The following is a 23,309-nucleotide window of genomic DNA, read 5'->3' on the forward strand; positions in this document are numbered from 1 at the left end:
ATGAGCCTTACAAGTATTCAGACAGTAATCCAGGAACATCATTTCAGCTTTGATTCTGCTTGCATGAAAAGGGGATAATATGCGGTTGCATTGCATGAAGGATTAGGAAGATAAAGTTGGGAATTTGCACTGTGGAGACTATCCTTTTTTGCCGAATGCAGGTCTAGTTCAGACAACTTTGGGGCTGGCAAGTCTTTGTGCAGAACAGAAGCTACCCCCCTCTCTTCCACCAGACTACTGCTGTTTCAGATGTTATGAGAGTAAGTCTTAAGCTCCTGTCCTCCCCACTATGGCACAGTCAGAAGGAGAAATTCAATAGGTTTCATTTTTATTTATTAACTATAGCCTTTCATAGCATCCAAACCCATGTGTTTAATCTTAACTATGGCTTGCTGAAATGAAGGGGGGGAAAAGCCATAGTTTAAGAAGCTGTCTTGTTTATGCAGTTTATGGTTCAGATGCAGTGCTAAACAGTGGTTTATCCAAAACAGAAGTGGAAGCTTTCGATCTTCCCCTCGGGGCTGCACTGGAGGAGAGGGGAGTGAATAAGGACTCAGCTAGATTGTATATGTGATATAACAGTGTCTACCAGATGGTGCTGTGGAGTCCCGTTTTTCTCTACCTGTTTCCCCTGTTTAAATTTACAACGCATTTAACTGAAACACTTCTTTGATGTGTCTAGAGGCTAGTCTGAGGCTAGCTGTGACTTATCCCCCAATGCTAAACAATGGTTTAGTGATATAATGTGAACTGAGCCCCTTTCTCATACAGCTGAAGAATATAATGTGTTGGGTGTCAACATGGTTTGTCCATATGTAACCGTACTGACTACCTAAAGGTTTTGCTGGCCCAGGCCATCTAATACAATTGAAACAATCCTTTAAATTTACATTATATGAGAATGCAAATACTCCTTTTTCCAAGAATGGCTTCATTTGTTTGTTTAATCATTTCTGTTTCTTATGAACACATTTGTATTTCAGCTGTTTCAAGATGTAATTTATAGTCTGGCTCAGAATAAACTGTTTATCTATGTTTGGAGTATTTTTTATTTTTATTTTTTTACAAAAGAATGTCCCACCCCCATGGAAACCCATAGCTATGAGTAAGATGCTTATCCAGGAATATGAGGTCGCCTCCCAGAGGGAACGAGAGAGGCCTCATCACTTAAAACTTTTAAGAACTGCTATGTTCAAATGCCAGCAATAAAATTAAAGCATCAGTTTCAAGCTGACAGGATGATGGACTGGGTGGCTAGAAAGGATTTATTCATTCCTTAGGTCTGCAACCTATAGACTACAATAGGAGGTGTTTTCATTTACAAACATTGGTCTGCTGCCATGTAATTTATTGATCAGCTTTTCCAGATGAATCATGGTATGTGACATCATTTACAGGTTTAATTGCATGGATCCCTAGCGCCTGCTAAAAGGAAAATTCTGTATTTGCAATATTCTAATATTAAGACACATTTCAGAGAATTTCCCCATGTTCGATATGCAACATACTTTTCTTTCACTCAGCTTTGTTTCCACCGATTCCCATTTCTCTTTAAGATTATTTATGTCCTGCTCAACATTTGTTTCAATAGTCTCTAGGCATCTTGCAAGCATCTGTAGGCCCTTTTGCATCAGACACTTGTATGTTTCTTCTTTAGCTTCAAAGGCAGCACAGAGTTCCTAAACAAAGAGGGAAAGTATTGCAAATCATTAATGCATAAACATTTATTCGAAAATGTTACCCCCTTAAAAGTTTCACATATTACTTTAAACATGCTAGCTATATTTTGGGGAGTTAATGTGAGTTGAACAAAGGAGGTGCCACTGTGCATTTCCAGACCTGGGCAGTCTGCAGCCCACAACTTATTTCCAGGGGCATGGATATGCCACTTCTCCCTTCCCTCTCCAGGTTCAAAGGAGAGGCTAAAACAAGGGCTGTTCAGAACACAAGAAATAGCCCAGTAAAATCTGATTTATTACTTGTGTGTGTGACAGTCATAAGCTTTGGCCTGTGCCCTTAAATTTCTGCGTGAAATGAACCATCCTACCAGGCCATGGTGATCAAAGCTGATCTAAAACAAAGGCATAACCACAGAAGATTGTGAAGCTGCTTACAGAAAAACCCACCAGCTACGCTTTGCATCTCCGTCAAATATGTACTTATCGTCTAAGTTAGCTTTTCTAAGAAATATACACCAAGGCTAGGGTGCAAAGAAAGGCAGTTTGTGTGCCTTGTTTGCCTGGGGCTGGCTGTTCTATTTAAAAGCTGTTTCTTTTAAGAAGGAAGTAGAAAAGCTCTCTCCCACATGTGAGTGCCATTTCTTTACATTCCAGACCTTGGTTGCAATGCTGCACATGCTTGCAGCACCACTGAATGATAACCTAAATCTGAACCTAGTTGCAGTTAAGAACTTAATCTTATATTCTAAGTACAAGAGGGCAGGGAACTGTTAATGAGGTTTTGGCTCTGAACTACTTCATTCAGACACTGAAAAGAAGAATACCATTGTGCTGTCTGGTAACGTAGAGTACAGTCTTTGCCTCTGTGCACTGGTAACATGAGTTGTATCGATGAGGCAGGAAATAATAAATGGAGAATGTTCTGCAATCATTGGCTAGCTTTTTAAAAAAATGTTCTAACAAAAGCTAAGGAACAATAGAGTAAGCTCTCAGATTTGAGACTGCAAGTAAATTCAAAAACAATCTGGTTTAAAGAAGAGGATATACAGAAAAGGAAAAAAGAAAAACTCAACTGTCTGAGCAGTTCTCAGCATTATTTTACAGGGAAGAAAAAGACTTTAAGGGTATTCTTGATGACTCTAGTACTCAGCTAAACTTTATAGCTGAGTAACAGAGTCATCAAGAATACCCTTAAAGTCTTTTTCTTCCCCGTAAAATAATGCTGAGAACTGCTCAGACATACACATGTACTGCTCAATCAGTTTTGCTACTTAGTAAATTACCAAAAAAAGAGAGTGTGTTCTCATTAAACCTTATTTCACTTTGCAAATGTTTCACTACTAACGGCCACAAAAGTTTAGCTTCCAAATTGGGACCATCTGCAATACTGAGATCCTTACCATATGGATATTAAGCTGTTCTCTTGCAGTCTCTGGTAAACCACCAACTGGTTTCGATGCCAAAAGCTGACGCTCCGTTTCTGTCAGCCATTGTTGCAGATCTTCAACTTCACCATGGAAACCTTGGGCCTAAGTGATACATCACCACAGCATTTCAGAACATATTTCAATAACCTAACATGCTACATCAGCTAAGGGGTTGTAAATGTTGAGCCTATGAAATCAGACTTAAGGGGGGGGGACTCTAAAAAGAAATGCTACTAAACCAGAGATATCCTCTGGAGTAAAAACTGCAAATTGTTGTCCGTATAATGAAACAGGGTAAAATGTGAAAGAAAGAAGGAAGGAAGGAAGGAAGGAAGGAAGGAAGGAAGGAAGGAAGGACCCACAAACATTTCATCAATTGTACTAAACTTTTAATGGAGATATATAGATGTGGGTGTTTGCTAATTATATTTTATATCTCAAATAATTCCAATTGGAAATGCATTTTTTAAAATCATCCATACAGTAAATATGACAGTAAATAAGACTGCAAATATTAATTACAGTACAGTTAGGCACAGACAGAGAAACACTGCTGTACAAATGGGTACTTAAGCACACAAACTCAGGCTCAGATAGTTATGATCTATAGCTTGATACTTCAAATTATTGCTAGTTCTCCAAGGGCACAATCCAGCCAAAGTTATCCATTTCTGAGTCCTACAATTTCAGTGACAGAAAAGCTAACTAACTGGGTTCCCAATTCTCCTGTGGAAATCAGTAGGACTGTAAAAGAACCTAACCTTGGCTGAAATGTGCTCAAATATATTAATTTGATGCAAGTTTATTTCCCTTTTGTTCAGTTTCTCATACACACCTGGATCAAAGCACTGTCCAGCTGCAGCTTCCTCTTTTCTGTTTTTTCCAAGACATTTTGCCATCGCTGATTCAGAAGTTCCAGCTTGCTTTGCAGATTGCTCGCTTCTTCAACAGCACTTGACTGAATAAGGTCATTTCCTGCTTTCTTAACTGTTTCCACAGTGGACTGGTGAGCCAAGACATCATTTTGCAGCACCTGCAGTTACAAACATGTCATGCCTCGCCGTATTTTAAAAACGCTAATTTCACTCAGTTGTACTAAAGTAGCAACATAATAATTTCAGTAAAAAACTTTGTGGGCAGTATTTAAGAATAGAACATACAGGATTCAGAGTTTGCCTAAGGGAATGCGACTATCATTAATAGTTTACAATTATCCCTGACCAAACAACATTATCTTTACTACCAAAAATCATGACATATTTTAGTGTGCTCTATTTGTAAAAGAAGCTATGACTAAATTTAGTGTTTTTTCTTTACTTTCATAACTGTTTATACTCTCCTCACAGTGGCCAATCAAATGCTTCTGGGAAATGCACAAACAGGACCTGAGCACAATCTCCTGTGCTTTCCAGCAACTGGTATTCAGAAGCACTGATGAATCCAACTGTGCAGGCATATTGTTCATGTTTAGTAGCAATCGATAGCCCTCTTCTCCATGCATTTTTTCTAATTCTATTTGGTTGTCAGCCAACAATGAAGGTGCGGGAGCAGCCTAATTTCTCCCCATGTAGTAGAATACTGTCCGCATATTTCGACTCTTATTATGCTCTTCCTATTATCCTATTCATTATAGAAACCTGCTATTTAAAAAAATGAAAGCTCTGAGTTTGAGGATTATGGTTCAGTCAAGAGAGGGGTGCAACTGCCTGTCCCCATGGATAGCTCCTCCTATTTAGGACCTCTAAGGATGGCTAAGTGGCCAAAGCATGGGGAGTGCATCAAGGCTCAAAGTATATGGGTTCAGGGGTGTTATGTAACATTCTGCTAATTTCTTCATGAAGTTATGCCAAGCTATCCAAATCTTCCTTTATGCCGAACCCTGTGAGAATGGACATTGCATCCCAGGGATGGCTGCCAAATCAAGAGAAACATTTTTAGGGAGTTTGAAGAAAATGGTATTTAAGCCAATGGGCAAATAAAGAGAATTTGCCATATGAAAATAACGGAAATGGATGTTTGTTGCAGGAATCATTAAGTGGATTGATCCTATGTGTAACATTCAGATTTGAGGTAAGAGAAATGAAATTATATCACCGTAATGGTCTTCACAGTGCAGGAAAGGGAAACTTACTGTGTATGATGTGATTTAGTGAAGTGAGAACTATGTTTGAATACACTCTCACTTCTGTGTTACAAGTCGAACATGGAAAAAGATTTATTATTCATTGTTTTAAATAAATGTCCATCAATTTGAAAAAGTCAAACTTCTATTACAGAAACAGGTGCCACTCTTTCTCCCCTCCACTCTTTTAGGACAATGGCAACTGCTTGCCAAGTTCCTGAATTTTTTGATGATCAAAGAGGAAGTACTCTCTAGCATGGAAGACTTAAATGAGCAGGAAGTACCTAAGAGTGAGTGTTTGCTGAACCCTTTCTGTACCTGCAATTCATTTATTAAGCCACGACGGGTATGTGATGCTTTGCCAAGAATACGTTGTTGTTTTTACCAATGAGATGTTCTGAACTATCCATGACTGGGAAACGTAAAGAAGGGAGGAAACAGCAATATCTATATGTTAGCAATTATGTTTTGTAATACAAATTTATCTTTGGGCTTGCATCCTTTGAAATCATGATTTGGTGATGTACGAAAATGCTCTTTGCAAATGTTGCCATAAAAAGGATCCAGATATATCAAAAGCAGTGAATCTCAGAATTCTCAGTTACGTACATGATGTTTGGCCAGCTCAATTTCAATAGCCTTGGGGTCACCACCCACAGGTTTCTGTTCATTCAGCAGGTCCTCTGTATGGGTGAGCCATGCGAGCAACTCATCCAGGGCATGTTGGAACTGCCCCAAAGCCAACAAAGCGCCTTCCAGCTTATGCTGTAAAAAAAGGGGGAATGGATGGAATTATTACTTTATGTTAAGGCCGCAAGCGATTTAAAATGTCCTTAGTTGCATCAAACATCAAATGAATGATTGCAATAAGGCAAGAGTGGTCAGAGAGGAGGTGCGTCACCATGCACCTGGCCTCCTGGCAGTGGAGTTCCTTTCAACTATTGAGTGGTGAGGCAGCCAGTAGTTTGACACTGTGATGGTTGAACAGCAGAGCCTATCTAGTGCTCCCACGAACATGTACACCCAACTCTCAACCTCCCCACCACCCCACCATGCAGCAGCGACTCCACTCCCAGGATGCCAGAGGCAAAGTGCTGACCCCGCCCCCTTGTCACCAACTGTTCCTGGAGTAAGAGATGCCATCCAAATTTTATGTAATGCGCTTGAATGCAGCAACATTATCTGAAAACAATTCTAGACAGGGGACACAAAGTTAAAAGTTCTTTTGGGGGTGAGCTGTAATATAAAAGGGATCATTTTATCATCCAAGGAATTTGGATAGTTAGTCAAAGAGACAGAGTTGCTCAACACCAACCAGTGAGCTTCATGTTTGGGTCAGAATTTGAAAATGGAGCTCCACCATAGAAACCCAACAATGTCTTCCCATGTACCTCATATGTCTGATTTAATATTGTGGTGTAGCAACTTATAATAAACCACTGACCCTAAACACACTGGAACATGTCCTCCTGCCATCTGCTTGGGGCAGGGACTAGCATATTTTTTGCTAATGCACTTTGATGAACCCATAGAAATAAATAAAAATAACTATGGTGTACAGCTTCTAGCTTCATAGCTACAACAACAACAGCCTGATTTGCAGGAAACATCTGCTGCCCGGAAGCTTATTGGAAACTGCTCCGTGTGGCAGCTGTCTCCTTGGGTCAAATTGCTCTTCTGTAGTAGCTCAATTTGTGGATCAGAAGATTTTGACCAGGCTACCCTAAAATATAGCCCAATTTAAAGTTTGCATTGCATTTCCATAGCAGTGCAGAAAATCCCCTAAGCTCAGGGTTTCCAACCCCCTTTTTCCCCATGACCACTAAAAAATGTTGATGGCCTTGGTGGGCCATCCCATGATTTTTCTATCTGTTATAGCAACTGTAATGTAACGTGCTAGATGCTGCATGATTTTAAGTGATATTTTTTATTGCTTTTGTATTTCATAGAACTGTAGAGATGGAAGGGACCCTGAGGGTCGTCTAGTCCAACCTCCTGCAAATCAAGAATCTCAGCTAAAGCATCCATGACAAGTGGCCATCCAACCTCTGCTTAAAAACCTCCAAGGAAGGAGAGTCCACCGCCTTCTGAGGGAGTCCGTTTCACTGTCGAACAGCTCTTACTGTCAGAAAGTTATTTCCAATATATTGTATTTTGCTGTATTACAATCAATTCAAATTGTACTACACTAAAAATACAGTGCAATATGTTAAATGAAAATAATAAATAAAAAAAATGTTAAAAAGTAATATGAGTATTTGATGCCGACCTGCAATGGATAGCTCATGTAATAAACTTTGACATACAAGTTAGTTTCCACGTGGAAACTGTTGCTATTGAAATTTCAGAGCACAAGTGTCAGAGAACATGCATTTCATGGCAACATAAGGCAGAATATTACCCTTTCAGTTTCCATTTACCTGGCGGCTAACGATTTTATCCTCCAGACTTTCCCACAACAGCTTAAGTTCAGACAAGGGGTCTTGTACGGTGTGCTTATCACTCTCCTCTGTCACTTTCTTCAACAACAGCTCTGCTTGGTGGTTCAGCCGTTCCATTTCAATCTGCTGCTGATAGGCTTCTTTCTTAAATTGCTGTGGAAACCAAGGAAGACAATAGTCAACAATGAATATCACCTAGAGAAGAGTGCTTAGTAGGATGCTCTGTCCTTATTTCAAAATTGCCAAATAGGTCACACCGGATATTTCTGCCCCTGGATTTCCAATAACCAAGGCATGCGTTTTCTCCAAATGAACACAGAAGGCACACTTCACTCTTGCACCGGAAAAGAAAACGCATCCAGCATGCAAAAGCATGAACTTTTAAAACAAATTTAAAAATCAGTTTGTGTGTGTCCATGTGCACATGTTCATGCAGTAGCAGCTGTTGTACCTGAGTGTTTGTTTCCTGTCTTCCCAATGCCATCCATTGCTGTTGCTTACCAAGAAGGACAGGAGCAGAGCCAAGGCAACAGGTGTGGGTACAGAAGTGGGAGCATCAGACAGGGTCCACCACTGCTCCTGCACCATGTTGAGCTCTTGTTACATTCACCCTACCCCTCTTTGTAAGCAGCATGTCATTGGAAAGAGAGGTGAGAAACATAGCTTGTTGGCTGCGACAATACACATACACAGAGAGAGATATTACTGTCTGCATTCATTGAGGATTAGGATATAGTTTTACCTGTACAACAATATTTTGTGGCTCTCTCTTGTTCGTTGTTATATTTCCCTGACTGTTGACCCAGTCTGCTCTGACATGGCTGTTGTTTTCTATAATTTTTGGTGGTGTTATTTCATGTTTTATTGGATTTATACTTTAAATTCTTTTAATTGTTTGACACTCCTGTGGTTATGGAATAACTAATCAATGTAATAAATAAATTAGCTGAATCCAGAAGCGTCTACCCCTTGTATTTTTACATGAGTCACAGTTCTGGGCATGCATTTTCTTAATATCATTACATCTCTGAATTAGATGTAATTATACATAAATGCAGAGATGTGGAAGAACGACACTTCAGCAACCAGTCACCAATGTGAGAATGTGCTCGAGGCTTTAGCAACATTAGTTTCCCCACCAACTGCATGACTTAATGGGATACACAGAATTTCTGTTGCTAGAGGAATGTTGCTAGCCTTAGAGGAAATGGCAACAGCCGTTCCAGGGGTCATATCCCGGTTTCCAAATGCACACAGCAGCATGGAGCTCAAAGCAGATGGCCATGTGGACATGTCCATAATACATCCTTATTCAAAATATCCCTACAGTGTTTGCAAAAAGCATGGAGGAACCGAGAATTTTTTTCATCTGATATTAATTTTGGTTGTGGAAAAGACAAACTCTATATCATGAGTTTTGAATGTCAGTGGTTGATGTTAACAAATGCTTTCTCTTTTGTCAAAAGGCATTTCTTCAGAGCTTTAAAAACATGCTTATTGAGAAGGCTGTTAAACCTGTTAAGTACAGGGACCCACAGACCAAGAACAGCTATGCAAAACCAGATGAGCCAGGCACAGAAGAGGAAGGGAATCCTTTGCACACCCGAAGCTTGTTGAAGATCCAAGGAAGAAGGATTCATCAATAACTTCTTTCTGCCCTCAGCACACTCTGTAAGTCATTGGGCGGCCAGCCAACACTCCCTGAAGCCTCCCTGCTGTGACCCATTCACAAAATCCTATTCCCTATCTAGCCTAACATCTTTTACCAAAGATACACACTGATTCAATAAGAGAGAAGTGAGAAATGTAGAAGGGCTTCCCCCTCGCCCCTGTTACTGTATACCCCTGGGTCAAGATGATGCATCACTATCAGCACTCTGCCCTGTTTTGATGATCTCTTAATCCCCGCTTTCATTTTTAGAAGTAATTTCTTAACCCTAATTTTCAATCTTCAACCCCTGGTGAGAGACAGGGCTTAAATATTGGCTGTTAAATTTCCTGTTTAATTTCCCAACATATTCAAGTCCTGCTTTGCACATACAATAACTGGGCTGGAGTGGATTCATCCAGTCTAATCCTGTGCCCTAAAACAGGATATCCTATACCATCCCTGCTTCCTGTGCAAAGCACACAGCAGCATCCAGGTATTATGAAAAGAATGAGTCATATTTCCATTCCAAATATTGCTTTTAGAGTTGGCTGGGGATTTTGCTTTATAGTCCAGTGGGCTGCGGTGGAAATGAAGAGATCTATGAATGTTTAGGACTAATCCATGGTATGAAGAATGACAGGCTTTGCAGGAACTTGTGCACATTCTAAAAGGGAAGCTGGGTGTCATAAAAGTAATTGATGCAGTGATGAAAAAATAACCGCTCTTGAAAAAAATCCACAATTAACTTGGAGAGGAAACTGATGTCATATTACTTTCAGACTCAGAAAGGCTGTAGATTTTTAAACAACATGCCCATACGAAAATAATTTATTTTTTGTTACAGACTGAATGCAAAGCGATTTGGAACACTAACACTAACAGAAAGATGTACATTCATAAGAAGTTACTGTTTCATACCTTCATTTCTTCTGTCTGTTGTTTTACTGTTTCTAGGTCTGTTCCAACTGGTGACATCGCAGCTAATTTACTGCCAGCGATATCCACCCAGTCAAATATGGCCTGTAAACATATTGAATAAGAATAAGAAAATCAGGTAAAATAGTAGTCCAAGTAATGCTATAGCACAGCCTCATAGTAGGTGCAACATACTAATAATTGATCTGTGAATGCCACTAAGTACTGTATATTTGCTACTGAATAAAACTGTATTACAGGCAACAACTGTTTCATGCTTGTCCAATATGTGCATAACTGTGAACATGCACATCACCATAACCTGGAAATGGCCTGAAAGGGGGGGGGGGCAGAGGCATAATCGGGCAGAGTGGGCTTATGCACACTCCACTGATGTGCACGGGGGTCAGGAACATAACCCCCACACAAAACAGTTGTTGCCTGTTCAAAGAATTTCTGCTGGGTTTTTCCACTGTGATAACTTTTTGTACACTTCTCCATTTCTGAATATAAGAGTTGTCAAATATTTTTATCCCCAGAAAACCTACAATTGGGGCATCAACGGAGAATCTTGTGGCATCTTAAGAACTAACCAAATTATTGTCACGTATTTGTTGCAATCCTCTAATACCTACCTGCGAATAAGTTTCATTGGGTCATGCCTAGAATTGAACTGTTAGTCTTTAAAGTGCCACAAATCTCTTTGTTGTTTTTGAGGTAACAGATAGTGTGATCTGGCTATACTTCTGGAATGTATGAGTCAAATCATTTATTAAAATTCTCAAGATATCTGAAGGTCTTTAGAGGAAGCTCAGAGGGTGATATTCAAACACTCTTCCGGTGCCATATCTATGACTCAAGATGGGTAAAAATGCAGCAGAGGAAGCTAGATTTTCATAACATTCAAGGACATTTCATAACATTGGATAGCAAAGGCCACTTCACTCCCCATTAATGAGGTGTGAACTACTACCAGGGATCATGCATCAGCTATGCCTGAGCAGTTGTGTTCACACTTCACCTCCAATTTGGCAGCAGGTATTCCATTTAAGAGCATGCATACATGTGCATGTCAATATATCAAAGAGCTCCTCTCCTACCCCAATAAAATCTAGGAACTAGCCTGCTTAGTTCCATTTGGTGGGAAATATCCACAACTTTTTGGAGTGCACACTGCTTCTGCAAGTGTCTTCTGGCATAATGTCATACTGGAGACAATGCAGGATAAAGACTAAGAAACTGATGGCTTTTAGGTTAGGAATTAAAGCCAAGAAAGCTGAAATATAGAAATAAGCACATTGCTGGGACCCTCTGGTCAAATACAGTCTTTTTAAATAAAAAAACAGAGTCTAAAAAGTAATTGGGCATGATGTTACGATGTTGTCCGGCCTCTTAACATTTTACCACGGTCCAACATGCAATGCAATTTCTAACGCAGAGATGGGGAACCCCTTTTCCAGACTGTAGTCCACAATAGTGAGCAAGCCCAGAGGCAAAGTGGGTAAAGCAACTAATCTACAGTTTACCTTCATATAGCAGGCTTGATTCTACACAAACTTACACACTCCACTCCATACTCTCATCCAGGTTACTAAGAGGCACCATCAGAGTTCAAGAACACAATCCAGCCGGGCAAAAACACTCAAAGTGGGTATAAAGTAAGGTTGACTGTGACCTGGGGGAAGGGGGTGCAGTTGAAGGTGGGTGGCCAGGGGTGAGTGCAAAGGGCCAGGGAGAGAGGGCTGGAGGGCTGCTTTGGTCTCCCCCGCCCAGGCATGAGGGTCCTCATCCTTGTTCCAACAGGTAGTTAGTTATTCTATCTTTAAAAGCAATGTATGTGATCCAAAGCAGTGAAATCTGCTGAGCAGATAAAATTTAGCAAGGCCAGGGATGAAATATGGTAATTTTGGAATATGTGGGATGTTGCTCACTGAATAGAATCAAATCACCATCAGATAAGTTTTGGATGGCAACATGAGAACAGGCCTTCTCTGCAATGGCACCCCGTCTGTGGCATGCTCTCCCCAGGGAGGTTTGCCTGGCGCCTTCATTATACACATTTTAGGTGCCAGGCAGAAACGTTCCTTTTTAACCAGGCCTTTGGTTGATTTAATTAACATCCTATGCCCTTTTAAAATGTGGTTCTTTTATGGGGGGGGGGGTATTGGGTTGTTATTTTTATTTTGATTATATATTTTGTGGTTTTATATTTCGATTTTGTTCTGTGAACTGCCCTGAGATCTATAGGCATGGGGCGGTCATAAATTCTAACAACAACAACAACAACAAATCAATAGAAATATGTTCAGATTAAAACCTGGTTATAGGATCAGTTACAATCACATAGGTGAATGCTATAAAATTGACCTTCAAACCTTGTGATATGGAAAAGCTATCTTTATTGAAATAAGCAATTAGTAATCTTTCTAGAATTGATCTGTTGATCAAAAAGTGACATGTAATGCTTATATTGTACAGTGGTGAGGGGAAAAAAGAGATGTTAAAAATTTAGATAAACTACTTTTAACATTTCTGTTCCTAGCACTGTTTAACCACTTTTCTTTTAAAAAATGCACTTGAAAAATCATCAGCTAATTTTAGCACTCCTATTACACACCCAGTGTACCTGAACTATAACCTGAACCTTATCAATAGATGGTTAGGAAGCTAGCAGCCATAAAATGTGAAGATATTCAATTATAGACATGCTTCTATTGGAGACAAATTTCATGTCAACTACCATGACATATCAGCAAATTAAAATGTATAGAATCTACCAAGTGAATCTTTTGTCCAAACTACAAAGGACCTTGCCAAAAAAAGCTTAGCCCCCCCCCTTTTGGTTTGAATGTCACCATCTCACATTTTGTCTGAGCTAAATGTCTCATAGTGACCAAACTCTTTCAGCGGAGGTTCTCTTGATCTACTGATGCATCCTCATTTTACTGGCATATAGGTCTTGAACAGATGCAACAAAAAGTCATGGTTTTTCATTATGTGAATGACCAGCAGCAAATCTCAGGATCATGTGCTCCTCGTTTCCTTTCCCCCACTTCAAAAGTGAAGTGGTAGAAATGTGAAGCTTTCATTACCGGTTTGTAACAAACAATGGTTTCCTGTTCCATCAAAATCTGAGAATGTGAGGCACCCAAACCAGCATTTGATAATTTGCTCTAACCCGTTTGTTACAAACCACAACTAAAGCTTTACATTTGTTCCTCCAATGCATAAAGGGGAGGGAAATGGAAGAGGGGAAAACATGTGAGTTTGATGATTGTCCTGGTTTGCACACGTAACAGCAAACCAAGATTTCTCGCTACATCTGAACTAGTCACAAGGAAAAATACCTATGCATAGGTCAGTATTGTGCCCATATGATTTTCCTTCTACAGCAGCTCAGGGTAGAAAGAAAAAAGGGGAGGGGGTTTAATTTTAAAAATACCCCCTGTGCTGTGGCGCTCTCTCTCTCTCTCTCTCTCTCTCTCTCTCTCTCACACACACACACACACACCCTTTTATGAGAAGAATATGCTAGAAGATCCAATCACACATCTCCAATATAGCACACTGCATGACCCATAACATGCATTTAACTTTGGATGGTTCATGCCCTCATATACATATTTATTAATTGTTCATTTAGAAATTGAGCTGCCCCAGCCTATGTTTTAGTGCAGAGATGGAGAACCTGGGGCCCTCCAGGTGTTGCTGGGACTACAGTTCTCATAATCCTTGAGTGTTGGCTGTGTGGGCTGGCACTGATGAGAACTGAAGTTCAACAACATCTGGAGGACAACAGGTTCCCCCAACCTCCGTTTTAGGGGAAAGCAACACTATTATAAAATCAGGATCAGTAAAACCAACAGAATACCCACTAACATCAAATTAAAATACCCAATTCCACCAAAAGCCAGCCCAAACAACCAGGATGCCTTGTGCTGCCAGAAAGAAGAACATAGGCTTGCATTTTGCCTGAGAATTCCTCATCATACAAACTTGGTATAGTAATAGAAAAATTTGGAGTGCTGTTCCCAAGCAAATTCAAAAGCTTACGATCTAAGAACTTGCAGGAGGATGAAGATGAGGTCACAATAGTATGAAACCATTAAGTGCTTTATAGGTTAAATGAAAACCAACATTTTCAATTGTTCTGAACCAACAATCAAGTCAGGGGTCTCTGGCTGATTAAAAATGTTACCCTTAAAAAAGAAAAAAATAATACTAGATAATGCTTGTAAATTTTAAAGATTAAAATAACCTTACCTGCAATCCATCTTGATACTGAACAGCCGCTTGCATTGCTTCCTCAAGCTTGTCAACACGTTCTTTCCATGCTTTATTTAAAGCATCCCAAGCAGAATTTAGCTGCATTTTAAATGGAGATTCAGTTGAATAAAAAACTGGAAGGCAATGTCTATAACCTATATATTAAAACTTAGGATTGACATTAGATTAAGGTTTCTCTATCTGCAATATAAAAATTATGCAAGAGCTTCCCTAATATTATAATAAGAGCAAGGAACATCACTAAATCTAGGTGGATATGTCTCTATCAAGGACCAGGATTCCATCCACCCAAGTTTTTGGTGGCTTATTACCATACCATAGTTAAATATGTGGATGGTTCCACTTATCAGTGCAAGTTAAACTATGAGCTTCATAGGTTTATTTCAGTTCTGCAAAGTGCCTTGAAGGTTTCAAAATCAAACCAGAAGCCAGTGTGGTGAATTTTACTTTTGACTCCCCAAAGAACCCTGTTTGTTTGCCAAGTATTTAAATTAGGCACCATACATCAGTTTAAAAAATGAAACACCTTTCTATCCATTTCATATGGGCATAAAATGCCAAACAATTACATGACTCATACCTCATCTATGCTCTTGTTGACTAATGGTTTGTCAGGTTCTCCACATGCTGCTATCAGTTCAGAGCCAAGGCTTACCACTACATCTAAGTCTTCTTGTAACCCATCTATCTCTTCTTTAATGGTCTAAAAAAGAGAAACGAAATGTTAAACTTTCCATAAATTAAATTCAATATTTAAGATTCATTCAGAGTGGCAAACATTATTTGCTATTCATTAGTGTTTAACTAGCATAGCATAAGGCCATGCTGACCTTAAATTTTAAAAATATATTGATTTATAAAGAAGATGACAACATGAAGGAACGAGTTTAAGAGTAGGTTTTTCTTCACCCATTGAGCAGATGGTTGTTGTGGCAGGGGCTTAACAATTCCTCTGTATCCAGAACATTACAGGGACTGACATATCCACCTGCTTAGAAAAACAGCTTTCAAATTCAATAAGCTAACATTGTAGCCATACAGTGTGGGGAAATTACACCATAATGCTAAGAAAATAAGGTGAATACTAGCCTCCTTTTAAACAAATTAGTAGGTCTTGCTTCTGAATATTATCAAATAAAAATGCAATGTCTCAATGTCACATGGTCCCAGGCTGCTATTATTTCCCTGTAATGAATGTTTATGACTTTTGTGAATAAAGGTTGGAAACCAGAGCTGTTTTAGGCATGTCCAATGGCAGTGAGATTATTTTATTCCCTCTCTTCCACTTTATCCCACACACATCCTACCACAGCAAATCACAAATGACTTAGGAAAGTCTCTCACTTCAACAGGCAATACTGGGGAGGGGAGTGCCTATTAGAAACGTAAACCAAAAGACCAAACTTGTGCAGTCATTTGAACACCAAGTTGGGAGGGAGATTGACCTGGGTGAGAACGGATGGTCTTTTAAGGGTGATTAATGCATGAATTTTTCCCCACTCAATGGGTGGAATTCAACATCACACTATGCCAATATTCCATCAGCAAAGGCATTTCTGCTTGTCAGATGCAACTATCTCCCTTTTCCTCCCTCTCCATGCTGTTCTGGGGTTTCCCCTGACCCTCCAGAGCAGATTTGCGGTGAAGGGGGAGAAGAGGGGTGAATCTCTATTGAGCTAGTAGAAGTTCTTGTGCTGGCTTCCATAAGCAAACTGGGTTAACTGAATCCGGCCCAATGCTTGAATCATCATTAAATGGCTTATAAGGACACAATAGTCATTAGAAAGAATGCTGAGTCCTGCTGGGTTGAGGCCAAAGGCTTATCTAGTCCAGCATCATGTTCTCACAGTGGTCAACCAGATGCCCACAAGGACCTGTGCGCAACAGCACTTGTGATACCCAGGAGCTGATATTCAGAGGCAAACTGCCTTTGACATAGGAGGTAGAACACAGGCATCACCTTTCATTATTACTTCAAATGCATTTTTCCCCATGCAAGTCTTTTCTTTTAGCAGTGCATAGACTCTGAAGAGAAAAAAGGGCATTACTGACTAGTGCAGGAAGGCAAAAAAATGCAGGCCATGATTACCTGTAGTTATGCATTTGTTACACACAGGGATTTATGTTTCTTAAAGAAGCAAAATAAATCCACACAGATGGTGCTGGACTCTATATCTAGTCCTGTCCATATATAATGGGTAATTAGGAGTTCCCACAATGTGAATGAGCTGTGAAGAACCTTGCACTGGAGACGGGAGGAGGTGGTTCAGTGTGGCTCATTCACATAGCTGGAAACAATGGTTTCCTGTTAAATCTGAACCAGCCATGATGATTTGTAAAGGAATTTCCACTAAACATAGCATAACAATATAGTCCAAACCACTAACATGCCTATACATGATTGCAAAGAAATATATGGGAGCAGGACAATAGCCTAAGCCCAACAATTACATTTCACTTACCTCTGCTGCTTCTTGCTGTTGCTTTACCACTGAAGGATCAATTCCAGCTCCTTCTAGTTCTCTGATAAAATCCTGAGTATCCTTAATAGTGGCTATGAGAGCCATATGATCACACCAGAACTTCTCTGCTAATTCCATTGCATCAAGCAATTTGGCCTCCCTTTCCTCAGCCAGGGTATGGATGTCTTCCCACATCAAGACCATTTGATCCAACTTATCCTGAACCACTAGGAAGCAAAATATACACAGGCAGGTATATAAAGTTCTGCTTCTTAAAAGGTGCTTGTGGAAACTTGTTCATGCATTTATTTTGAAATTCTGAAGTCTACCTTTAGCAGAGATGTCCTTATCAGCGCCTTCTGAACGGGCAATCATCTCCTCCCCGCGCTGCTTGAGGGTTTCATAGACCGGCTGAAGTTTTTCAAGGTCGACAGACACGTTCTTATTTTCACCGATCTGTTCTTTAATCTTCTCAACCTCAGCTGAGATGGAAGGCGGTTGCCTCAAACGTTCAACAATGCGTTCTAGGCTCTCAGTGGTCGAATCTATCTTGTCATGGAACTATGCAGACAAATGGGGAGGAGGGAGAGAAGACTGGGTGAGTGACAGATTATTAGCAACATTTAAAAGGAATTGGGTCAAACCAGAAAAAACCCAGTTATAGTTGAATGAACATGCTTAAAGCATCCTTAACTATTTTTGTGACTTTTTGTCTTTCTCAACAGATTTATGATCTTAGTTTAAGCAAAATTTATGTTTCCCAATCAAGGTGTCCAAATCATATCTGCTTGTTAGTGAACTAGGCAGCATTACAGAACAGACCATGTATTAATACCATGTATTAATAGTTTCCTGAACATGGTTTTATAACACAGAGGGATTAACACATTTTTTTCTTTCACCATCCTTAGCCACAATGTGTTATGTCGTTTAAAAAATGTCAGCAATTCACATCATTAATAAGTTTTATCTAATAAATATCTTACTGCATTGGTTAATTACTGTTAACATTATGTGGCAGTGATTTATAGACATGGTATGAACATAAACATCTAGCTCCTAGGTAGGTAGGGTCACAAAACTATAATGCAGCAGCATTACGTTGGAAAGTTGGAAGTTGCTTCATGCCAAGTCTGACCAACAGTCAGTCACTGTCCCACCACCACTATTTTTGGCAAAGACACCAGGAGAAACCCTGGGCTGTCTTGACACCAATTAGCCTCTTTGATTGTGTGCATGCATGAACAAATCACTATTATGTAGGATACTGGCTTTATTATTCAGGGAAAAACAATTCTGTAATTCCCAAATAGGATAAGAATATTTCCATTTTTTAATTAGGCCTTTCCTTCAAGGAACTTGATGGCACAGGGGGAAGGTTTGATTCACCAAAATACAATGCCCTTAATTCTTTAACAGATAGGAAGAGCAAATTTATGTGCAATGATGGGCGTATTCACATATTTGGTGACGTAGTGTCTTGGCAAGTCCACTATGTACCTAGAGTCTATTGATTTAAGATAACAACATCCTGCAGTTGGAATCTAATTGCTCTTCTAATAAATAATGTTACCTGGGTAGACTGAGAAATGGCTTCGTCCAGTGCCTGAGCTCGCTTTTTGACATCTTCTTTAATTCGACTATAAAGGGCATCAGCTGCTACATACTTCTCTTGGATTGAAAAACCTTCTCGCGGGCTCAGCTCCAGAAGCTGAGGTCCAGTTTTATTCATCTTATCTATATGAGGCTTGTGTTCAGCAATCAACTCTCGCAGTTGCTATAGCAAAGCAAAACACTTATCAGTATCTAACCCTTACATCGCCACATTCCAGCTGTCTGTGCGTCCAACACGTTCAGCTGGCAAGGTGGTCTAAATAAACAATCCCAGCTGCATGCTAAGACAAAGTATAACTCATACTGGATATATCCATTTAGCCTTAGTGTTGTGTTTTCAGCTCTAAGCATATAATGTTTCCTTTATACTAGAAAAACAGCATTTTAGTCAACCAAAAGAACAGAATCTGGGAAGCAAAACAATATAACTAGTCAAAAGTATTCAGCCAGTTGTCCGGCACTCTAAATGATTTATTAAGTAATGGCATTCCAGAAGATGCCAAATTGTTTAAATATGATTATAAATAGCTCGCTAGTGCTCGAGTGCTGTAACAAAAGCAAGCAAATCAAACCTCCAAGGTTACGTCAAGAAAGCATATTAAGATCGTCCAATATTTTTGAGACTCGTAGAAAATATTGTGCATTAAAATGGAAGCAACACACTGTTGCACATTTAAAGCATAAATTAACAGAACAAACTGTTATAGTTTTAAAGTTCACTTTTAGAAGGTGCTTCTGGGTACTTATTCTTTTGTTTGTCTCCAGTTTCTGTTGTATTCAGTATGCCTTCACTACTACTCAATGAAGCTTTAGCTGATTTTTCTACCCAGAACACTCTCTATAATTAATCTCCAACTTTGCTAATATGAAGACAGCCATGTTTCTCTTTATTGCTGCACTCTGCCTAATCAGGAACCTCTGTCTTTTGTTAAGGCTGGAGGCAGAACTGAGTAACTGCTGGACTTTATGTTTCCAAAATTGGGGGTCAGCCATCACCTCTTTCCCCAAAATCCTGGGTACAGACTGAGTCTGCAGCACCTAGTCCAATCCAGCATGCAATCTCTCTTAAAACTGAATCTAAATGCAGACGTAGTGGCCACAACCATTTTTGTTGTTTGTTGCTGTCCCCCGCCCCCTTTCCCCCATTCTCTGCTTTACATAACATCCTGACTAAGAGTTTTGTAGAACTCAAAAGATTGTGATACTTTGGCTGGTCCAAATTAAGGTGTTTCCCAACTTTGGATTTTTGATTTTTTTTTCTTAGGGAACACTACAGCTTGCTTTGCATTCCAGCTATTTTGGATACTGTTGAACATTCTCATTCCTTTAAAAAAAATGTAAATAATTTGTTCAGAGTTAGGCCACTAATTCACTAATCCACTTTTCACAATGATTGCTCTGCCTTGAGAATAATCTCAAACTTGTGTTTATATTAAAATAGAAAATGTTTGTTTCATAATAAAATGAATTTTGGGTTGTTGTTTTTAACAGAGAGTAAAAAATATGTAAAATCTGATAAGTATTGGTTGGTTTGGTGAATATGACATGCTAAAGAGAGGGCTGCACTTCTTTTGACCTTTGGAATTAACAGCATTTTGTAAGACAACTGCAAACTTACCCGGTGCTCTTCTTGTTGTTGCTTTAGGGTTTCATATTCAAGAGCTGGTGCTGGAAGCTGTGATATTACTGTTTGTGTTTCCGTTAGCCATGGCCAAATCTCTTCATAAGTCTCCCAGAACTGACTGGCTAGAGACTGAGCTCTTTCTAGCTGCAGGTTCCTCTTAGAGTTCATTTGACAGAGTGTATTATACTTCTGCAAGAGGTCTTCCAGCTTCTTCTATTAAAGAAATTACCAACAAACACCAGCATTTATATTTTGGTTGGAGACATTTACAAGATTACCATTGTGGCAGGTGACTAGTCTTGCTATATAACAGGGTGGGCAATCTTTTAGTCCTTTAGGGGGCAAGTAGGCAGGTGCTTGGGGGAGGCATATCCCCCAAGGAGTTGTGGATTCAGCATTCCGGGTCCAATTCTATGGAACTCCCCCATGGTTGATATCAGGCAGGCCCTCTTTCTTGTTGAATTTTGAGTGTATACTGAAGGCCTTTTAAAATTTCAACAGGCATTTCAAGTAAGTTTTAAGAACCTGCTGGATCAGGCCAATGGTCCATCTAGTCCCCCATCCTGTTCTCACAATGACCTGTGGAAAACCAGCATGCAAGATTCAAGCACAAGAGCACTTTCCCCTCCTCTGGTTTCCAGTAACTGGTATTCAGAAGCATCACTGCCTCCAACTGCGCAGAGCATAGCCATTATGGCTAATAGCCATTGATAGCTTTATGAATTTGTCTAATCCTCTTTTAAAGCCATGTAAGTTAGAGGCCATTCACTGCCTCCTGTGGGAACAAGTTCCATAGTTTAACCACGTGCTGCATGATGCAGCCAACTTGAGGCAGCTTAAGCTTTCAAGGCACATTTCAGCCCCTCTTACATAATCTTAGTGGGCTCCAGCAACATGGCTTAGGAATCCCTTACGCATGGAGATTTTCAAAGTTATTGGTAAGCAAGTGCAAATCATGCTCCATTACCTTCATGGTTTGTTTGTCCTCTTCCGTGCATGTCTTCATAATCTCATCCCCAGATGCAACAAGCTCTTCTATTGTATCCTTGTGTTTCAAAATCTCCATGGTAAATGCCTAATTACATAATACAATACTCTGGTATTAGGAATATGAGGACATAGAGCAAAAGCCTGCACTATAATGGTTTGAAAATTAAATCATAGCAGAAAAAGTAATGGCCATTAATTATTGCATTACAGATGGAATCACATTTGTTCACCTTTTGAACTTGTAGCTGAGCAATGGTCTGGTCACGTTCAAGCCTAATGTCACCCAGAGACATCAGTTTATTTTCTGTTTCCTCAACCCAGGCTAATTCAGTGTCGGCTGCTTGATCAAACTAAAGAAAATACAGAAAAAATAAAAAAGCAATTAATAAAAAAATAACTCCAACTGGATGCGTAGAGGGTTTAAATGGAAAAGATATTTCAGAAAAGACATTTGATAAGATTCAGAGGTGTGGATCATAGCTCAGTGGTAAGACTGCACTGGTTACATTTACACAGCCCCAAGTTTATGAGAACCTGTTTATATTTTGGATATCAGAACCAGTATAACCCTCAATTGCAAAGCTGCCTCTAGGCCAGTTCTAGAATGGTGGGTATTTTAAGCTGCAATGCTAAGGGAGTTGCACATAGCTAAGAATGTGTGTTGCAACACCTTCCGGAGGGGATAGAGGATGAAGCGATCAAGGTGTCAATGGCAACAAGATAGTGCCTGTTAACTTCCCTGCTAGACCATAAGCTTTCCACAGTTTGTGAATTTAGACCTGGAAGAGGAGATGTGGCCTCTTCACTTAAGAGATATGATGGAGGATGAGAGAAATCTGGGTATTCTTAAAGGGACAGGTAAGGCAAGGAAGAATAGTGCAACATGCTTCAGTGGCATTGGTCAAACACATACAGAGTCAGAAAGGTAAAGATTGTAAGCAGTGGGCCAAATATCTTTGAATAGCAAGTGTGATGTCTCTGTGCAAAGCTCAAAAGTATACGAAATAAACACAGTGATCATTCACAAATTACCGGTATATGCAACGATATAATTTTCCTCCCTTTGCTGTGATAATTTAATGAAATAGGAGAAAAAAACTTTGCCTTGAATGAAATTGAAACAAGCAGCTTCAAGCTTGCTGATGAATTTTTGTTCAGCAGCTGCTGGCTAAAGTTTCCCTTTGAAGTTATTTTGTTGGAGAATAATGACTTTCAGGTCAGCAGCACAGCATCCTGGAATCAGTGCTAGTAGTTAAGAGTGTGAGGCTAGGTGGCTCGTTGCTGTGATTGAATATAATACAGCTTCTTATAATAACCACACAGTTTGTTCTTATTTTATTAAATTCTAGGGCTCTCTGTGACACTGAGGAGTATATCAAAATCAGCTTATTTCAGAAGTGTTACAAAGAGGAAGCAGGAAATGTCAGAGCCACATTATACTTTATACTTCAACCAGAATTCTCTGTCAAAATTCTCACAAACATCAAAGGTAATATTAATACTTGCTTTTCTTTAAACATCTCTTGCTCTTGTCCATCTTTAAGATTATTTCCCTGCCTCAATAGAGAGATTATTTTTTAGTTAGGCTAGATCAATGGTATTAAAATCAATGGGCAGCAAAATAGGAATTGCTTCTTGGTAGAAGTTGACAGTCCAGTTGTGCGAACGCAAGTCTTGAGTATCTATAGCATACACATATTTTCCCCCTGAAAATCTTATCCTTTCAGAGACCACTAGTGGATTTCTTTCAAATGTCATTTTCCGAACATGCATGGGAGAAGAGAGCAAGTTTGTGCCCACTGAGCATCCCACCACCATGACAATACTACTGGCGGTACCCTGACTTCCACACTCTGGGGGAAGGTTCTAAAGAAGGGAGAGCGCGCTGTATGAACCTAGATTAGCACCCTGATCACAAAGGGTTCTGACAGAGGCAGAGCCTACACACAAAGCAGACTCCTCATTTCAGACCTTCCCTTTCAACATGTGGATGGCGCAGGGGAAGGGAAGCCAGGGTCTGTTATCCCACTAGGCACTGCTGTCATATGCAAATGTTCCACCCTCAACTTTGTTTCTTCCCCTGGGCTCACCAGACCA

At 39.8% G+C, this 23,309-nt stretch overlaps 1 protein-coding gene across 39 annotated transcripts in view; it reads right to left on the reverse strand.

Annotated features, from left to right (window-relative positions):
- The window catches only part of DST (dystonin), a 304,267-nt gene that overhangs the window by 34,265 nt on the left and 246,693 nt on the right, over positions 1–23,309 (reverse strand). For all 39 annotated transcript variants that reach the window (XM_053381110.1, XM_053381108.1, XM_053381102.1 and 36 more), the window contains 14 exons: positions 21,443–21,562; positions 21,190–21,297; positions 20,217–20,435; positions 18,558–18,761; positions 17,314–17,545; positions 16,985–17,211; positions 15,103–15,225; positions 14,499–14,600; positions 10,239–10,340; positions 7,649–7,822; positions 5,838–5,993; positions 3,942–4,139; positions 3,080–3,208; positions 1,509–1,679 (listed from right to left, as the gene is read on the reverse strand). In XM_053381110.1, coding sequence (XP_053237085.1) covers positions 1,509–1,679; positions 3,080–3,208; positions 3,942–4,139; positions 5,838–5,993; positions 7,649–7,822; positions 10,239–10,340; positions 14,499–14,600; positions 15,103–15,225; positions 16,985–17,211; positions 17,314–17,545; positions 18,558–18,761; positions 20,217–20,435; positions 21,190–21,297; positions 21,443–21,562 — 2,265 coding nt within the window. The remainder of the gene's footprint in view (positions 1–1,508; positions 1,680–3,079; positions 3,209–3,941; positions 4,140–5,837; positions 5,994–7,648; positions 7,823–10,238; positions 10,341–14,498; positions 14,601–15,102; positions 15,226–16,984; positions 17,212–17,313; positions 17,546–18,557; positions 18,762–20,216; positions 20,436–21,189; positions 21,298–21,442; positions 21,563–23,309) is intronic.

The sequence above is a fragment of the Podarcis raffonei genome, chromosome 3 (genome assembly GCF_027172205.1).
Source record: "Podarcis raffonei isolate rPodRaf1 chromosome 3, rPodRaf1.pri, whole genome shotgun sequence".
NCBI lineage: Eukaryota > Metazoa > Chordata > Lepidosauria > Squamata > Lacertidae > Podarcis > Podarcis raffonei.